This window comes from Sinocyclocheilus grahami, unplaced genomic scaffold (genome assembly GCF_001515645.1).
Source record: "Sinocyclocheilus grahami isolate Dianchi unplaced genomic scaffold, SAMN03320097.WGS_v1.1 scaffold240.1, whole genome shotgun sequence".
NCBI lineage: Eukaryota > Metazoa > Chordata > Actinopteri > Cypriniformes > Cyprinidae > Sinocyclocheilus > Sinocyclocheilus grahami.
The window spans coordinates 1,363,084-1,377,758 of record NW_015505419.1 but is presented as its reverse complement, the minus strand read 5'-3'; the positions used below and the strand labels follow the sequence as shown (position 1 = coordinate 1,377,758).

Below are 14,675 nucleotides of genomic sequence, written 5' to 3'. Positions count from 1 at the left end.
ATGTGGGGGCGTGTTAGAACGAGGCGTTTTAGGTAGGCGTGGTTGACTCTTAACTTTTATAAAGAATATCTCTTTGGATTTGAGACTTTAGTCTTTGCAACTTTACAGATCTTCTTTATGCACCAAGAGCTTGTAACACTCCAAAGAGAAAGGAAAACTTGAAATCGCATCATATGACCCCTTTAATATGTATTTTTTTTAGGGGTTAATAAGGTACAAAGGTGTACCTTATGCTACTGCCTCAGTAACAGCTTTGTACCTTTTTATCCTGAAAGTGTAGGTCGGTAAAAGGTCAGCATAATATTTACGTTCGAATCATGATGTTGTATCTAACGAAACTACCAAACTTGCATGCCCTGCTTGCAAGGAGATAAAGATTTTATTTTGAGATTAATATACAGTGACACTTGCCATAAGTTTTTTGTTGTTGAGGTCATTAAAAGCTTCACCTAAGCTCTTGGTTTTGGGGAATTCAAATGCTTTATTACAGGGAATCACATTTGGTCGAGCCCAAGAGCTTGGCATTGCTCAGCTTCCGCTGGGCAGTTTCGTCCAGATGAATAGCCGCAAGGTGCTGGCCGTCAGTCACGGTGAGATTCCCTCTCTCTAGATATCCATTCAAATGACATCCTCCATAATATACTACTTTTAAGTTTCCTAGTGGAAATGAACCAATCATTTCCCCCCTTGCCACAGTTTTTGAAATCATCCTAGCATTCCTGGAGAAACGAGACTGGCAAGAAGCTTTCTTTACCGTTCTGCCACAGAGGAAGGGAGCTGTGCCAGTGTGCCAGGAGAACAAGCTCGGAGAGGGCAATGATGAGGAAGACTCTGATGAAGACTCGGACACAGAACAGCCAATCGTAGAAAAGAGAACGGACTCAAGGGACCAATCAGAAAGCAAACAGGAAGAACACAAACCTGTGCTAAAGCAGTCAGATTCCAGCGAGTGAAACACAGCTTAGAGATATGTAACATTAAAGATGTTTAATGGTTTTGGAAATTTTACTTTTTTTTCTGATGTTTTTTTTTTATTTATTTAAAAATCTCCATTTCAGATTTGAGATGCTTCTGGCAAAGGTTTGGACTTGATGGTGTTTTTGTTCAAACTAATTTCATGACAAAAAAAAAAATAATAATAAATGAGAAATTGCCCCTTTTTTAGCCTTTTCCCTATAAAAATAAACAACAAATAATGTGTAGATTTTATGAAAAAAAAAAAAAATCTTATTTTATAACAATGAGCTTTTTGTTCATTGTAAACATATAATATTTGATCCGCTCATATTTTTATCCTGTACATTTATACTGATGACTAAAGTGTATATTTGGTACATTCTTTGTTAAATCTCAGTCCTGTACTGAACAGTATTTTTTTTTAAACGTCTAAGTAATGTTTTTCTTTTTCTTTGGACTAACTAAGAAACAGACTCTGCATATTAGCTGTTTTTGCTGTTCTGCCACAGTGGGATTTGTACTTGTGGGCCAAGAGAACAAGCTCGGACACGGCAAAACTCAGATGTAAGCCATCCAGTCTCAGAAAAGAAAAAGACACAAAGGACCAATCAGAGAGCAAAATGGAGGTACATAAAACTCAGATTCCAGTAAGAGAGAAAACAGGACAAATCTTGATCTTGAGTAGTTTTGTAGTTTGTTGCTGTCGTGTTTTATTTTCAGGTTAATGAAATATCACTTGAGCGTTTGAGATGCTGAGGTTTTTTTTAAAGCAAATTTGATGAGGAACTTTCCTTTTCAGTCTCAGACATTTAGATCTTACTTTAGATCTTAACGCATATGATTGTAGTGATGGTCTACATACATATTGTATTTTACCTATTGTTAGTAATCTAAAAATCTGCATCAAAAAAAAGAAAAATTATATATTATATCAGCTAATAGACCTAAATATAGAAGACTTTAACATAGAGTTCAATGTTCAAATACTGATTATTGTAAATCATGCTGCTAGCGCACAAGTGTGTAAACGTTTCTGTTTTTGAAGTTTAAAGGGGTCATATAATGCGGTTTCAAGTTTTCCTTTCTCTTTGGAGTGTTACAAGCTGATTGTGCATAGATAAGATCCCTGAAGTTACAAAGACTAAAGTCTCAAAACCAAAGAGATATTCTTTATCAAAGTTAAGACTCTGCCACGCCCCCCTAAAACGGCTCGTTCTAACACGCCCCCACATATCTACCTCACTATGTGGAAATATTTGCATAATGCCGCCCAAATGTGCACGCTTAGAAAAAAGGCGTGGTTTCAGTAACCGCAGTTAGCAGTGAAGCAGCATGTCAGGGAGACGCTGTGTGTTTCTAGGCGAAAGCAAAAGCACTTTATTTGGCCTTCCGAAAGTAGATGCATTTAGGAATCTTTAAGATTACTTACAACAGAACAGCAATGCATTTTATGGATGACCATTTCGTGAACCTAGGAGAGGAGGTAATTCTGACTTTGCTATGACAATCTGGCGCTTCTGAATCAGCTACTGTTTTGTTATTAGTTTAAGTATTTGCTATTGACTGTTCAAATGCGGAGTTTTTCATAGAGGACCTACAATAATGTACAGTATTTGAAAAATAATGTGTTTTTTGAACATTAAAGCACGTCAACATATTCTGTTACACCAAATACACAAAATAATGATCTTTAAAAAAGCATCATATGACCCCTTTAACATTGTATTTGAAAAATACTCAAATAGTCCCCTAGATGTCACTATACACCAACACGCGAGTTCATAAAAAAGTCAAATATTAGTTTGATTAAATGAAAAGAAAAATGTAAAGCCATGATTAGGTTTAATAGAAATGTCTCTTACTATTCTTGATTCCGTTCAGTTTTATCTCTGTAAATATTTTCATAATATATATATAAATATATAAGAAATATTTTTCTTCCCTTTAAATATTTTAGTGTTTCAAAGTTCTTAATTGTTATGACAGTTTCACGATATTAGCACAGCATCACAGACTGATTTTATTAGTGTTAAAGACCAAACATTAATAACATTTTGGGGACATTAAAAGCATCATATAAACAGAAATGCTAATCACAGAGAAGCATTCCTCATCATGAATAACAGTGTTTTTCAGCTCAAAACCCTTGTTTGGAACACTATTCCGTTGAACTCGGTAAAAGTGCCCGAGGCTTTAACTGTTTTCAGGAGGGAGAACAGGTTTACGGTTTTTGGTGCTCCTTTTCCTTTAGGCCAAGAATGCAACCAGATACAGTAAGTCTGGTAGATTCATGTAGCGTTCATACACATGCTAATTATGTCACCACACTTGCGAAAATTAATCAGATACGCTGTTTTGTAGCTAGTTCATCCAGCAGAGTCATATTGGATATTGGGAAATCTTTAACAGAACACCCCTTTTATTGGAATGATGTCTGGTTACTGGACAGTTTAAGCAATCACAAAGTTGGCTGTAGGACTTCTTTACATTTTAAAAGAAATGTAAAATCTAGTTAAGGTTAATCAGAGTCAAGTGATGATCTATGTTCTGAAAGATCTTGTTTGAACCTAATAGGTAGGCTATACTTATTCGTTCTAAATTTGAGAAAAGAAATTAATACAAGATTCATTGACAAACATCTTTGATTTTATCCAGAGGTAATGGTAATCACAAGTTACTCTAACCTTTGTGTTTTCCACAAAAACATTATGGCAGAAAACAAAACTGTTAAAGTGAACTAGACCATTACAGATCTCAAACGATTAAGCAATTATAGAATATTAAACCAGTGTCTAGATTGAATCATCAGATTGGGAAGAAACACCCGGATTAAAAACTGGAAAGTTGAGTAAAGCAGAGCGCGTAACAACATGTGCGCGACTGCGCAATGGAGAGCTGCCTTCTCCAACAGGTGTCTGTAAGAAATGTTCTTCTCTCAGAGCAATTTCAACCCGAGCGTCGGAAGAATAATGGAAATACTTCGGGTTTTCTCAGCATGTCGTAGCTCTTAAAATAAGACGAAAACAACATAAACTGCAGTCAAACTTTTGTGCGCTCCCGTGAGGATTTACGCATGGAGAAACGTTCACTTTTTATGTATCTAGTCCATAAACATTCTGTTTCATTTTTTGTTCTTCAAATGAATTAATCGATATATTGATTCTAAACGAAGAGTTTTCACTATATCATTATGGCAGAAAAAAAACTGTTAAAGTGAAATCGACCATTAAAGATCTCAAACGATTAAGCAATTACAGAATATTAAACCAGTAGCTAGATTGAATCATCAGATTGGGAAGAAACACCCGGATTAAAAACTGGAAAGTTGAGTAAAGCAGAGCGCGTAACAACATGTGCGCGACTGCGCAATGGAGAGCTGCCTTCTCCAACAGGTGTCTGTAAGAAATGTTCTTCTCTCAGAGCAATTTCAACCCGAGCGTCGGAAGAATAATGGAAATACTTCGGGTTTTCTCAGCATGTCGTAGCTCTTAAAATAAGACGAAAACAACAAACTGCAGTCAAACTTTTGTGCGCTCCCCTGAGGATTTACGCATGGAGAAACGTTCACTTTTTATGTATCTAGTCCATAAACATTCTGTTTCATTTTTTGTTCTTCAAATGAATTAATCGATATATTGATTCTAAACGAAGAGTGGTTTCGTTTTTCTACGCTGGATCTCCACCACCTGCTCTTCATATATGGGAGTCTCCTGATCTCCAACATCTCCCGACTGACATCTGCGATCGATTGGATTGCTTGGGAAGACAACTAGCTCTTGAGATGGACACAGTTTTCATATATTAATAATGACCATCGCATTGAGATCGCCAAACTGAAAACTTGGGCTCAGCTGAAAGTCTGAACTGGTGGACGATGAAGACAGTTTCATATATTCTTGCTGCGTTGATCATCTGGAACTCAGGTGAGCCATTTCATATATCATAAGTAGCTTGCGAGTGCAATTGGAAACCTTTGGAAACAAAGGTTTAGGAAAAGAGCTTCACAACACGTTTACGGTTGTCTGATATTACAGGAAGAACTGGTTCTGATGACAAACTGCGAATGTGATTCAGTGTGACAGACAGACGCTCCCTTACACGCTGTCTTATGCGTCTTAAGGAGTGTTTTATGGGTTGATGAAGCTGTGAGAATAAGGGTGTGATGGATTTGAGGGTTTGGTCAACGTTACATACATTTTTGAGTGTTTTTGCTGGCGTATGAGCTATTCATAAAGTTGTGTGTTAATGCAGGGTCAGTGGGTCTGAGTACATGATGTAATGTAATTTATATACATTATTAAATTTTGCTGTAGCCTATTAACATCCTCTGCTGGTCCTAGAACATCATTCCTACTCCGATATTAGAGTTTAGGGTCAGGTTTAAGGTTATGGCCTTGAACAACAATCCAGTCAAGTTATTTTGAGATTTGAGACTGATATTGTTTTTAATGACCATTATTGTAGTTTTTAATCATTGTATGGTGCTTAAAGTTCAGTTTCTCCAGGCAAGCAGTCGTATTACTGTTAACAGATTACCAACCCTGGATATGTATTGAACTGCTAAAAATGAACATAATGTATTTCTTGTTCATAGATAAGATTTGAGACTGATATAGTTTTTTTCTGATCATTTTTGGTTATTATTTTCTGGGGACAATCTGTTTTTAATTGTTTTATTTCTACTTTTTGACACCAGAATGACTAAATTGTCATTATAGCCTATATACCACAATACAAACAAACTGTATTGTTGTTGTTTTTAAGCCCCCCCCCCTAAATTATTACCACCAATTACTGTTGTTATTTCTGATTAAAAATTAAATTTCTGAGTAAAAATTGTTTCAAAGGTGTATAAAATTAAAGCGCCGATTACATATTAATTAGCAAAGTGTCAATATTAGTAAAAATATTAGTCAAACCAATTAAGTCCATTTTTGCCCCCTGGTTTTAGGGGTAGGGTTAGGCAACAAATGGCAGTCCTTAAGGATGTTGACTCAGGAACTTGTCACACTGGGATAAATCATGTTGTGTGGCACAGTGACAGAGGCTCTATGCCAGAAATCTTGTCAACAAGATTATGTCCAAGAGGCTTGTCATTACGGTTCATTGATGTAATTCGTAGTCTTTGCAAACTGGACAACTGACTGCCGCGGCCTAATGGTCAAGGATCTGGGTTACTGACATAAAGTTCAAAGCACTTGAAATGTGTTTAACACTCGGTTTCTCCAGGCAGAGAGTCCCATTAAGTGTACAGTTAATTTATGACTGATTTCTGCAGCTTTCTTGTTACTGCAAATAACAATAAACACAAAACATTTCTTATTCATATGTGAGCCTAATCAACTTAAAGTATGCAATAGTTGTCTGTACTTTTGGGTTGGTGTATTTTTTTTTATAATATATTATAATTGTGCTTGAAATTGCAAGTTACATATTGCATTTTACTTATATAATTTATATTTTTATTTGATATTGTTATTATTATTATTTTAATAAAATATATATGATTCATTTTTTGTATTTAAAAGTAAATGTAATAGTTCAGCTTATATGCACTCAACTTTGCATGCATGCACTTTGTATTTGAATGTTTGCTTAATGCTCGTCTGCCTCCCAAAAGTAATTAGCCCTGAGACACATAACGAGTTGAGCAGCATATCTAACTCTCGTCCACAAACGCTCTTCCAGACAACTGTTTGTCTCTCACCCCTCTTCCTTTCTTTTATTTCGTTATCCATATCTATTCCCATGTCTGCTTTGCCTCTCTGTTCTCTGTGCCAGTTCAATAGTGATGAAAAATGAAAGGTTCATGTTACCACCGTACTGAATGTAACAGATGACCTCAGCCAATGTGGTCCAACTTTTCTTTTACTGCAGGTATATTTCTCTTAAAGGTGCTATTTCTATTTTTTTTAAAGCACTGCATGAACTGCCTTGGCCTGTATGATATATATATTCATGGGATGGCCTAGAATGTTTTTTTTTAATTTTTTTGTCTGGCCCTTTAACTTGTGACCACATCTGTTTGTGATGCCATAGCTATGAGCGCTACAAGGAACTTGCTGTGCTGAATTTTTCCCAACACTAAATGCAAAGTACATTGTAAAAAAAAAAAAAAAAAATGCAATAGTGTAACAAGTAGTTTTGTTAGTGCTACATAGTTTTACAATTGCACGACTAATTCGGTGATGTTGTTTTAGATGTTAAAGTTGCTGAGTGCTGAGTATCAGGCCGCCCAAGATGTTGATGATTTTGTTTCTTCATTGGAACAGAGAAATTTCGCTTTACGTCACTTGCTCACCAATGGATTCTCTGCAGTGAATGGGTGCCGCCAGAATGAGAGTCCAAACAGCTGATATATAATCCACACGACGATGTCTTGTGAAGTGAAAAGCAGCATGTTTCTGAAAAACAAATCCATCATTAAACAGTCACTTCTGGTCAAAATTAAGTCCATAATAACACTTCCTTCAGGGAAAATGTCAATCCCCTCATCAAAATCCACCAACATTTTTGTTTTAGAGCACCAACATTAGTTTAGAACTGTTTCGGAATCTTTTTGCTTGTAAACAGATCTTGATCTGTGCATATTTCACTTCTGAGTGAGATGAGATGACTTCACTGAGGAAAGTAATATTATAAATAGAGGAATCATATTTTAGCCGAAAGCAACGGTTTGATGTTCAAACATTGTAATGATGAATTTTGATGAAACACGCAGCTTTTCAACTTCACAAGACATTAATTGATGGACTGTAGTCGTGTGGATTACTTGTGGATTATATATCAGCTGTTTGGACTCCCATTCTGACGGCACCCATTCACTGCAGAGAATCCATTGGTGAGCAAGTGATGTAAAGCTGAATTTCTCCAAACCTGTTCCGATGACGAAACAAACTCATCTACATCTTGGATTGCCCATGGTTGACTAAATTGTCAGCAAATGTTTATTTTTGGGTGAACTATTCCTTTAATAACACTTAATAAAGGAAACTGAGCTAATACTTAAGAAATAATTACATATATAGTATGATACATAATATAAAATATTACATAGTATAACTACTCATCCACCAATTCTTTTTATAGTTTATAGTTGCAACATTAATACATGTGATTTCTGATTTTATAAACAACTTCCAACAGAGTTCATCCAATAGAATTTATTTGTTATCATATTGCTGTTTAAAAAAGATTCTCAAGTGGCTTATGACTTTATTTGATTAAAACCATTATCTCTCTTTTTGTGTCTTTCAGCAGCCTGTGTAAGTGGAGAACAAGAACATTTTCTAGAGCCCTCTGAGTCCCCCTGGACTCTGCAGTCTTTGGCTGAGGAGGAAACGCGTTTACCCTGTCGATTCAATGTATCGAATCATGAGATTAAGGTGGTGCAGGTGATGTGGATTCGAAAAAACTCAAATGGAGTTGAAGAACAGATTATCACTGCTCATTTCAGTGAAGGCCAGACAGGTAAAACTAACTTTTTCTTTGTCTGTTACTTCACAGATATCAAAACTTAAACTGTTACACATTTTTTAGAATGTAATTATTATATTCTTTAATTTTACTAATATTGTTATCACCAAAGAAAAATTATTTTCAAGTTGAATCATAATTGCTGAGTACGAATAGTTTCAAACTAAATCATATACCAATTTTTTCACTGTGGACTTCTCTAGCTATTACAATATCCTCTATAGGCAGCTCTGAGTCGTTTCAAAAATGTTACCAGTTCTGCGGGGTTTAATCAGATTTCTGGCTGTTCCTTGAATCTGGTTCTGTAACTATAATTGTATTGTACTTGTGCTTTCGGTTCTGTACTCATTTTGCATTCATTTTACACTGAATCATTAAGCAGATGTTTATTTTTCAGTTCTCTTTTGTAAAAATAACTTTTCATAAAGGAGCCATTACTGCAGAATCTTTAATATTTCCTTTCCACTTTCATTTCTTTTGAGATGATAAGTTTTGTTGTTTGCATCATTCCTTTTTTGTATGCTTCACAAAAATGGTCAGAAACCAAATCTTACTGTCACATGTCACATTTCATTCTGTTTCTCTCTCTCTCGCAGAAAGCCCTGCATACACAGGGCACGCTCGATTCGCAACCAGCGACCCAATAGCAGACTCTGCTCTGATTCTCATGGGCACACGTTCTGCAGATGAGGGCAAATACATCTGCAAAATCGCCACCTTCCCCGCTGGCAACTTTGAGAGAGAGATTTTGGTCACAGTGTGGAGTGAGTACATTAATCGTGGCTACATGGGCAAACAGAAGACGGCAAACTTTTGTCATACAAAACTCTGTGACTGTTCATATTTTATATTTTAGCACATTGGACGATCAGCATAAACCACTTTTGATTTTCAGCATACAATCTGGTCGAGATTGTATCTGATTTTGGTCAAGAACTGCCAACTTAAACAGGAAAAGGTTGTCTGGCTAAAACCTGCCCACAGACTGCTGTGAAACCACCAGTCTCTTAACTCTAAAGAAACTTTGTGTTCGCTCACAAAACTTTTGTCAGGAAAGTATTATTTCAGTGCTTTTGCAAGCGAATGAGAAGTTTCTTGTGGAAATGCTGCGATGCAAAAAAAAAAAGGTGTCTTAAAAATTACTTTCTCTCTCCCGTTTTTTGCGAATTTTGCGAGTGAATGAAAAATATTTTACGAGACAATGCAAAAGCAATAAAATGCTAAATGTAATTTTTCCTTCAATATCATATTTTTTTCCATCACCATGTCCCCTTAGGGGCTTCGTAGTGATTGGAGTTAAAATCAGCAGAGTTTTTTTGAGTCTTATGTATATGACTCAGCAGCAGTTAGCGATAAAACCCTCAGTGATACAGGACAAGGATAACATAAGCCTTTGATTTTTTTAACATTACCATTGTCGTTTCATTCAGCGTCCCATTCATGTACAGAGAAAACCCGTTAACCACAAAGCTACCACTGCTATGATGCATACAGTTATTGTTCTCAGAATAATTGTCTGCATCAATGGGAGTGATGATGGACGTATTTACCTGACAGTGTTCATTGTTGCTCCGATTACAAGATCATATAATAGCTGCTGCTTTCTCCTTCAGAAGTATTGTTTACGGTTGTTTTCAAGCAGACTGTTAGAAACAGGAAAGCAAACTCTCACTTTAGAACATTTCATAAATTAGACACTGGTAAAATATCTAAAAGTTTGTTTTAAAATACTGTCAGTACTTCATTGTAAAGTTTAAATCCTATTTATCATGTTTATTATGTATTTGTCATTTCATTTCACAGCTAAACCCATTACGTCTCTGCAGCCGTTCGTCCTGGTTGAGGGCCAGTCATTCCGTCCGGCCGCTATATGCCGTTCGGTGGCTAAGCCGATGGCAGGCCTCTCCTGGGACACGGAGCTCGCGGGTCAGAGTCAGAACCGTAGCTCAGATGGTGAGGTGGCCTCCATCCAGTTTTCTCTCCACCCTCTCCGTAACATGAACGGGCAGAAGCTGGACTGTCTGGTCTGGCATTCATCGCAAAAAGGCCCAGTGAGGTTCTCCAATAACCTTGTAGTACACTGTGAGTCCTGATCTCTTAACACTTATTATAAATATATATCAGAAGTGTCTGGGTCATAATGTGTGACATTCCTTTCCCCTTGAATTCGTATTACTATAAAGAAAAAATGTAACACTAATAAAAATCATCCTGTTCAAATTAGCATTAATTGAATCCAGTACAATGAATACTTTCATTTATACTTATAAAAGTACTTTAAAAATGCAATGTCTTTAATAATATATAATAAAAATCAATTATAGTGTTTTATAATTACCTTTTCACTACTAAAAACTGGAGGGAGGAGGAATTATATCCTTAATTATGTGCTTAATTATCATTTATCACTTATTCAAAAGATATTTTCTTATTTCCTACATTATAAAAAAAAATATGCTGGGTTAAAAACAACCATTTCTGGGTTATTTGGCCACCCAATTATTGGACAGAGCACATGCTGGGTTATTATATCGGGTTGGGTTAAATGTTTGACCCAAATGCTGAGTTGTTTTATTTAACTCAACTATTGTTACAAATTACTGGGTTGGAAATTAGAAATCACACCCAGAATTACTAGAGACAACAGTAATAATCAAAAGGTGAACATTTATTAATAAGAAAGAACACCCATGGACAAAATCATAAGACAAATTGACAAAAATGCAACATTTAAAAGTAACCTCATACCACTGCCTCGTGTTTCACTTGTAGTTGAAAGATGTTGTGACTGATTCCATAACCTGCACATAAACAAACAGTACTGAGATTGCAGAACATATCTTAACATCAAAATGAATTAAATTCAGTATTATAATGAATAAAATCAGTTTGTTATATCTCGTAAAATCATTTACAGCGCAGTAAAGACTTCATAGATGAAATAAAACATATACACACCTTTATTTGACTGAAGAAGTGCACCAATTAGGCGACACTGAGAACTTTTTCCTAAAGACGATGCAAACAACTTTTCAGCTGTCAGTGAGATTGTCCCAGCCACTAACTCAACGTCTGGGTAACACAAAAACTACCCTACTCTGGGGAAAAAACTACCCAACAGGCTCAACCTTGTGGTTGGGTAGAAAAAAATAACCACGCATTTTTTAGATTGTAGTGTTAAAAGACATTTCTTAAATTGTTTATCAATTTTTTTTTTTTTTTTGCAAGTTTCCACGAGTACTTTTTATTGGGCAAAGAATCATTAGTGCTATAGTTAATCTATAATTCATTTTGGCACTTCTTAAGAATTATTTTGATCTCTCTTGATGTCAAACCACTTGCCAGGTTATAAACACAAGCTGTCAATGTGCTTTCTCTTCAGAAGAATTTTTAATGTTGTCCTTACTGCAGTATGATTGATGTACTATTGCGCCACAAGTTTTATACGTCACTGCCTGGATTTGACTCTCATGAAATCATGAAAACAACTGTGAATTTTATAATGTAAATGTAAAACACCTTTCCTGTTTACTCTGCTTGCGAAATTTGAATATGATTAAACTGTTGTTTCTTCTACATACTGTATGTAACTTCCCTCAGATGTGTTATGACATGTGCACATCTGTTTATTGTCTTAATCGATACTATGACTACATTGTTTCTCTCTGATTCATCACTACTGCTGCGGTCATAATGTCTTTGCTTTGGTTGATTGTAGGAAAATTTAAAGCAATAGCTCTCTCAGAATGAAAATTCAGGCATTATTTAGTCACCTTCGTGTGTTTAGAAACCCATTTGACGTGTCTACTTCTGTGGAACTCACATGGAAAAAGTCTCAAGAATATCCTGGTTGTTCTTCTTGTTGTTTTCCCCCAATTCGGTTACAACGAATGAGAACTGGAGCTTTCGAAAATCAAACGGGATGCAAAACCACCATAAACCAAATAGTTGAAAGTCTGAAACCATATAGTTTTGTGTAAAGAATAGCCTTAAATCTTTCATCTATAATAAAGAAAGAGTTAATAATGTCTGAGAATGTGCTTTTGAGTCTGAACTTTTCAATGAATCCATTCATTCGGTTCACAGAATAAATCTGAATGATTCATTCACAAATCAGACAATGATCTGCAACAGTTCAATTTATATATGCACCATTTTATAATATTTTATGGTGGTTTTGCATCATTTTTAAAGCTTGAAAGCCCCAGTCCTCATTCTATATGACTGCATTGAAAAAAAACAACCAGTACATAATTTCAATGTATCTGCTTTTGTGTTCCACAGGGGAAAGAAAGTCATATGGGTTTAATTCAGTTGCACAACATTTTATTAATTCAAACATATGCATGTCTCATAATGCCAATATTAGAGTTTGTACTGGGTCAACAAAAGGATCAGGTGAACTTATTGGTCAAATAGGAAGTTCATCACAAGTTCCAAAAAGAGGCTGAAAAGTGAATTAGACATGCCTAATTGTAAAATCTTTTCATTTGTGTGTTCTTGTGTACATACAGACCCTCCAAATGCATTGATATCTGGCTATGAGGACAACTGGTTTGCTGAAATGCAAGAAGCCACGCTGCAGTGCAGTGGTCAAGGAAATCCAGAACCTCAGAAATTCAACTGGACGAGGTAAAACTCTGTCTACCTGCATCTCTCGATTTGTTTGTTTGTTCATCTTCCTGTAAGCCTGTCTTGTCAGTTTCATTCTGTTTCGGTTGGCTTCTCTATCAGCATGCCAGAGTAATCTCTAGGTGTGGACAAGAAGGTTGTGGCCTAAATTCATCAGTGAATTTTTTATCTACTCTATCAGATAGAAGTAATACTGACACTGAGAGGTCATTGAAATACACGACAGTTGTTTTTGCATTTGGGAACAATAATTAGTCACAGTCACACACCTATTTTTCGGCATTTTTCAGTACGAGTGACTAAGGGGGTGTGTAGACATGGATATTTAGATGATCACGCAATTCCTGAGACAAACATTCTCTGGTTTTCTCCTCCTCTCTGCCTCGAGTGGGGAAACCTGTTCTCTGGCTGCTCGGTGTGAATGCAAAGTAAATGAAGTAACTGTGGCCTGGTGTCGTGTTGCAACTTGCGAAGCAAACAGACAGAGTGCCTTTTCACACGGAGGGAGAGAGTGGGGGATGAGAAATGGCTGGTGAGGGGAGATGAGTAGGTTTATGATGATGGTGTCAGGAGAATTCGCCTGCGCACTTATGTGTGTCATCGGATGAGTCTTACCACTGTCCTCATGCAAATTGCGCCGTGCTGTATGAAAAACATGTAACTTATAGTTCCTGGTATAAGCTGTGGACAAAGTTCTTATTGTCTACGGAAACACTGAGTGGGCCTATTTGTGGTTTTAGCTAAATAAATAGGCTTATCAGCTTTTAAAAAGGGGGAGAACGATAACGATAACTATAAAGATAACGATATTAGCATCCACACCAGCGAACGATATCGTCTGTTTATTCTAAGCGCACATGCATCTGCCTCTTTAAATTCTCAAGCACGTTACAGCAGGATAGATTCTGATTGGCTGTCAATTTTTATCGTTCATCAGCTGGAGAAAAATCGTTTTGAAAGTGATATTCCAACGATATCGTTTCTCTTTGTCTTTATCGTTATAATTGTGTGGACTCTACTATTCTTTAATATTGAGAACGATTTTTAGAACTATATCTTTATAGCACGATGCAAGTTAAAGGGGTCATATGATGCTGCTAAAAAGAACATTATTTTGTGTATTTGGTGTAATGAAATGTGTTTATGTGGTTTAAGGTTCAAAAAACACATTATTTTCCACATACTGTACATTATTGTTTCTCCTCTATGCCCCGCCTTTCTGAAACGCGTCGATTTTTACAAAGCTCATCGGTCTGAAAAAGCGAGGTGTGCTCTGATTGGCCAGCTATCCAGTGCGTTGTGATTGGCAGAATTCCTCAAGCGTGTGACGGAAATGTTACGTCCCTTACCATACTGTGATGCCTGCGGCAACCACATGTGACGACCCCGGGCTGGACTCCGCTTCGTCCAGGGCGAAAGCTGATCCGGCGTATTTCCTCAGCGACCAGCATGGATCAGCTCCAGGCATGACGAATCGATATCGTCCTCTTTTGGATGGCCAAACAAAGTAGTTTCACTTTCACAACGAAACACACAGTGCCTTCACGACATGGCGACAGCGGCAACAACAATACTACAGCGAGAATAAAAGTTACGCCTTCTTTCTTTGC

The 14,675-nt window shown here is 36.5% G+C and overlaps 2 protein-coding genes across 2 annotated transcripts in view; both read left to right on the top strand.

The window, feature by feature from the left end:
• trmt10a (tRNA methyltransferase 10A) overlaps nt 1-965 on the top strand; it is a 7,071-nt gene extending 6,106 nt beyond the window's left edge. Inside the window, 2 exon segments of the mRNA XM_071582422.1 lie at nt 491-590; nt 697-965. Of these exon segments, the coding sequence (XP_071438523.1) occupies nt 491-590; nt 697-965 (369 nt within the window).
• Nucleotides 966-4,486: 3,521 nt separating this feature from the next.
• LOC107597911 (nectin-4-like) overlaps nt 4,487-14,675 on the top strand; it is a 17,179-nt gene continuing 6,990 nt past the window's right edge. The window contains exons 1-5 of the mRNA XM_016289115.1: nt 4,487-4,880; nt 8,215-8,427; nt 9,030-9,197; nt 10,237-10,515; nt 12,948-13,065. Coding sequence (XP_016144601.1) covers nt 4,832-4,880; nt 8,215-8,427; nt 9,030-9,197; nt 10,237-10,515; nt 12,948-13,065 — 827 coding nt within the window. The 5' untranslated portion in view covers nt 4,487-4,831. The remainder of the gene's footprint in view (nt 4,881-8,214; nt 8,428-9,029; nt 9,198-10,236; nt 10,516-12,947; nt 13,066-14,675) is intronic.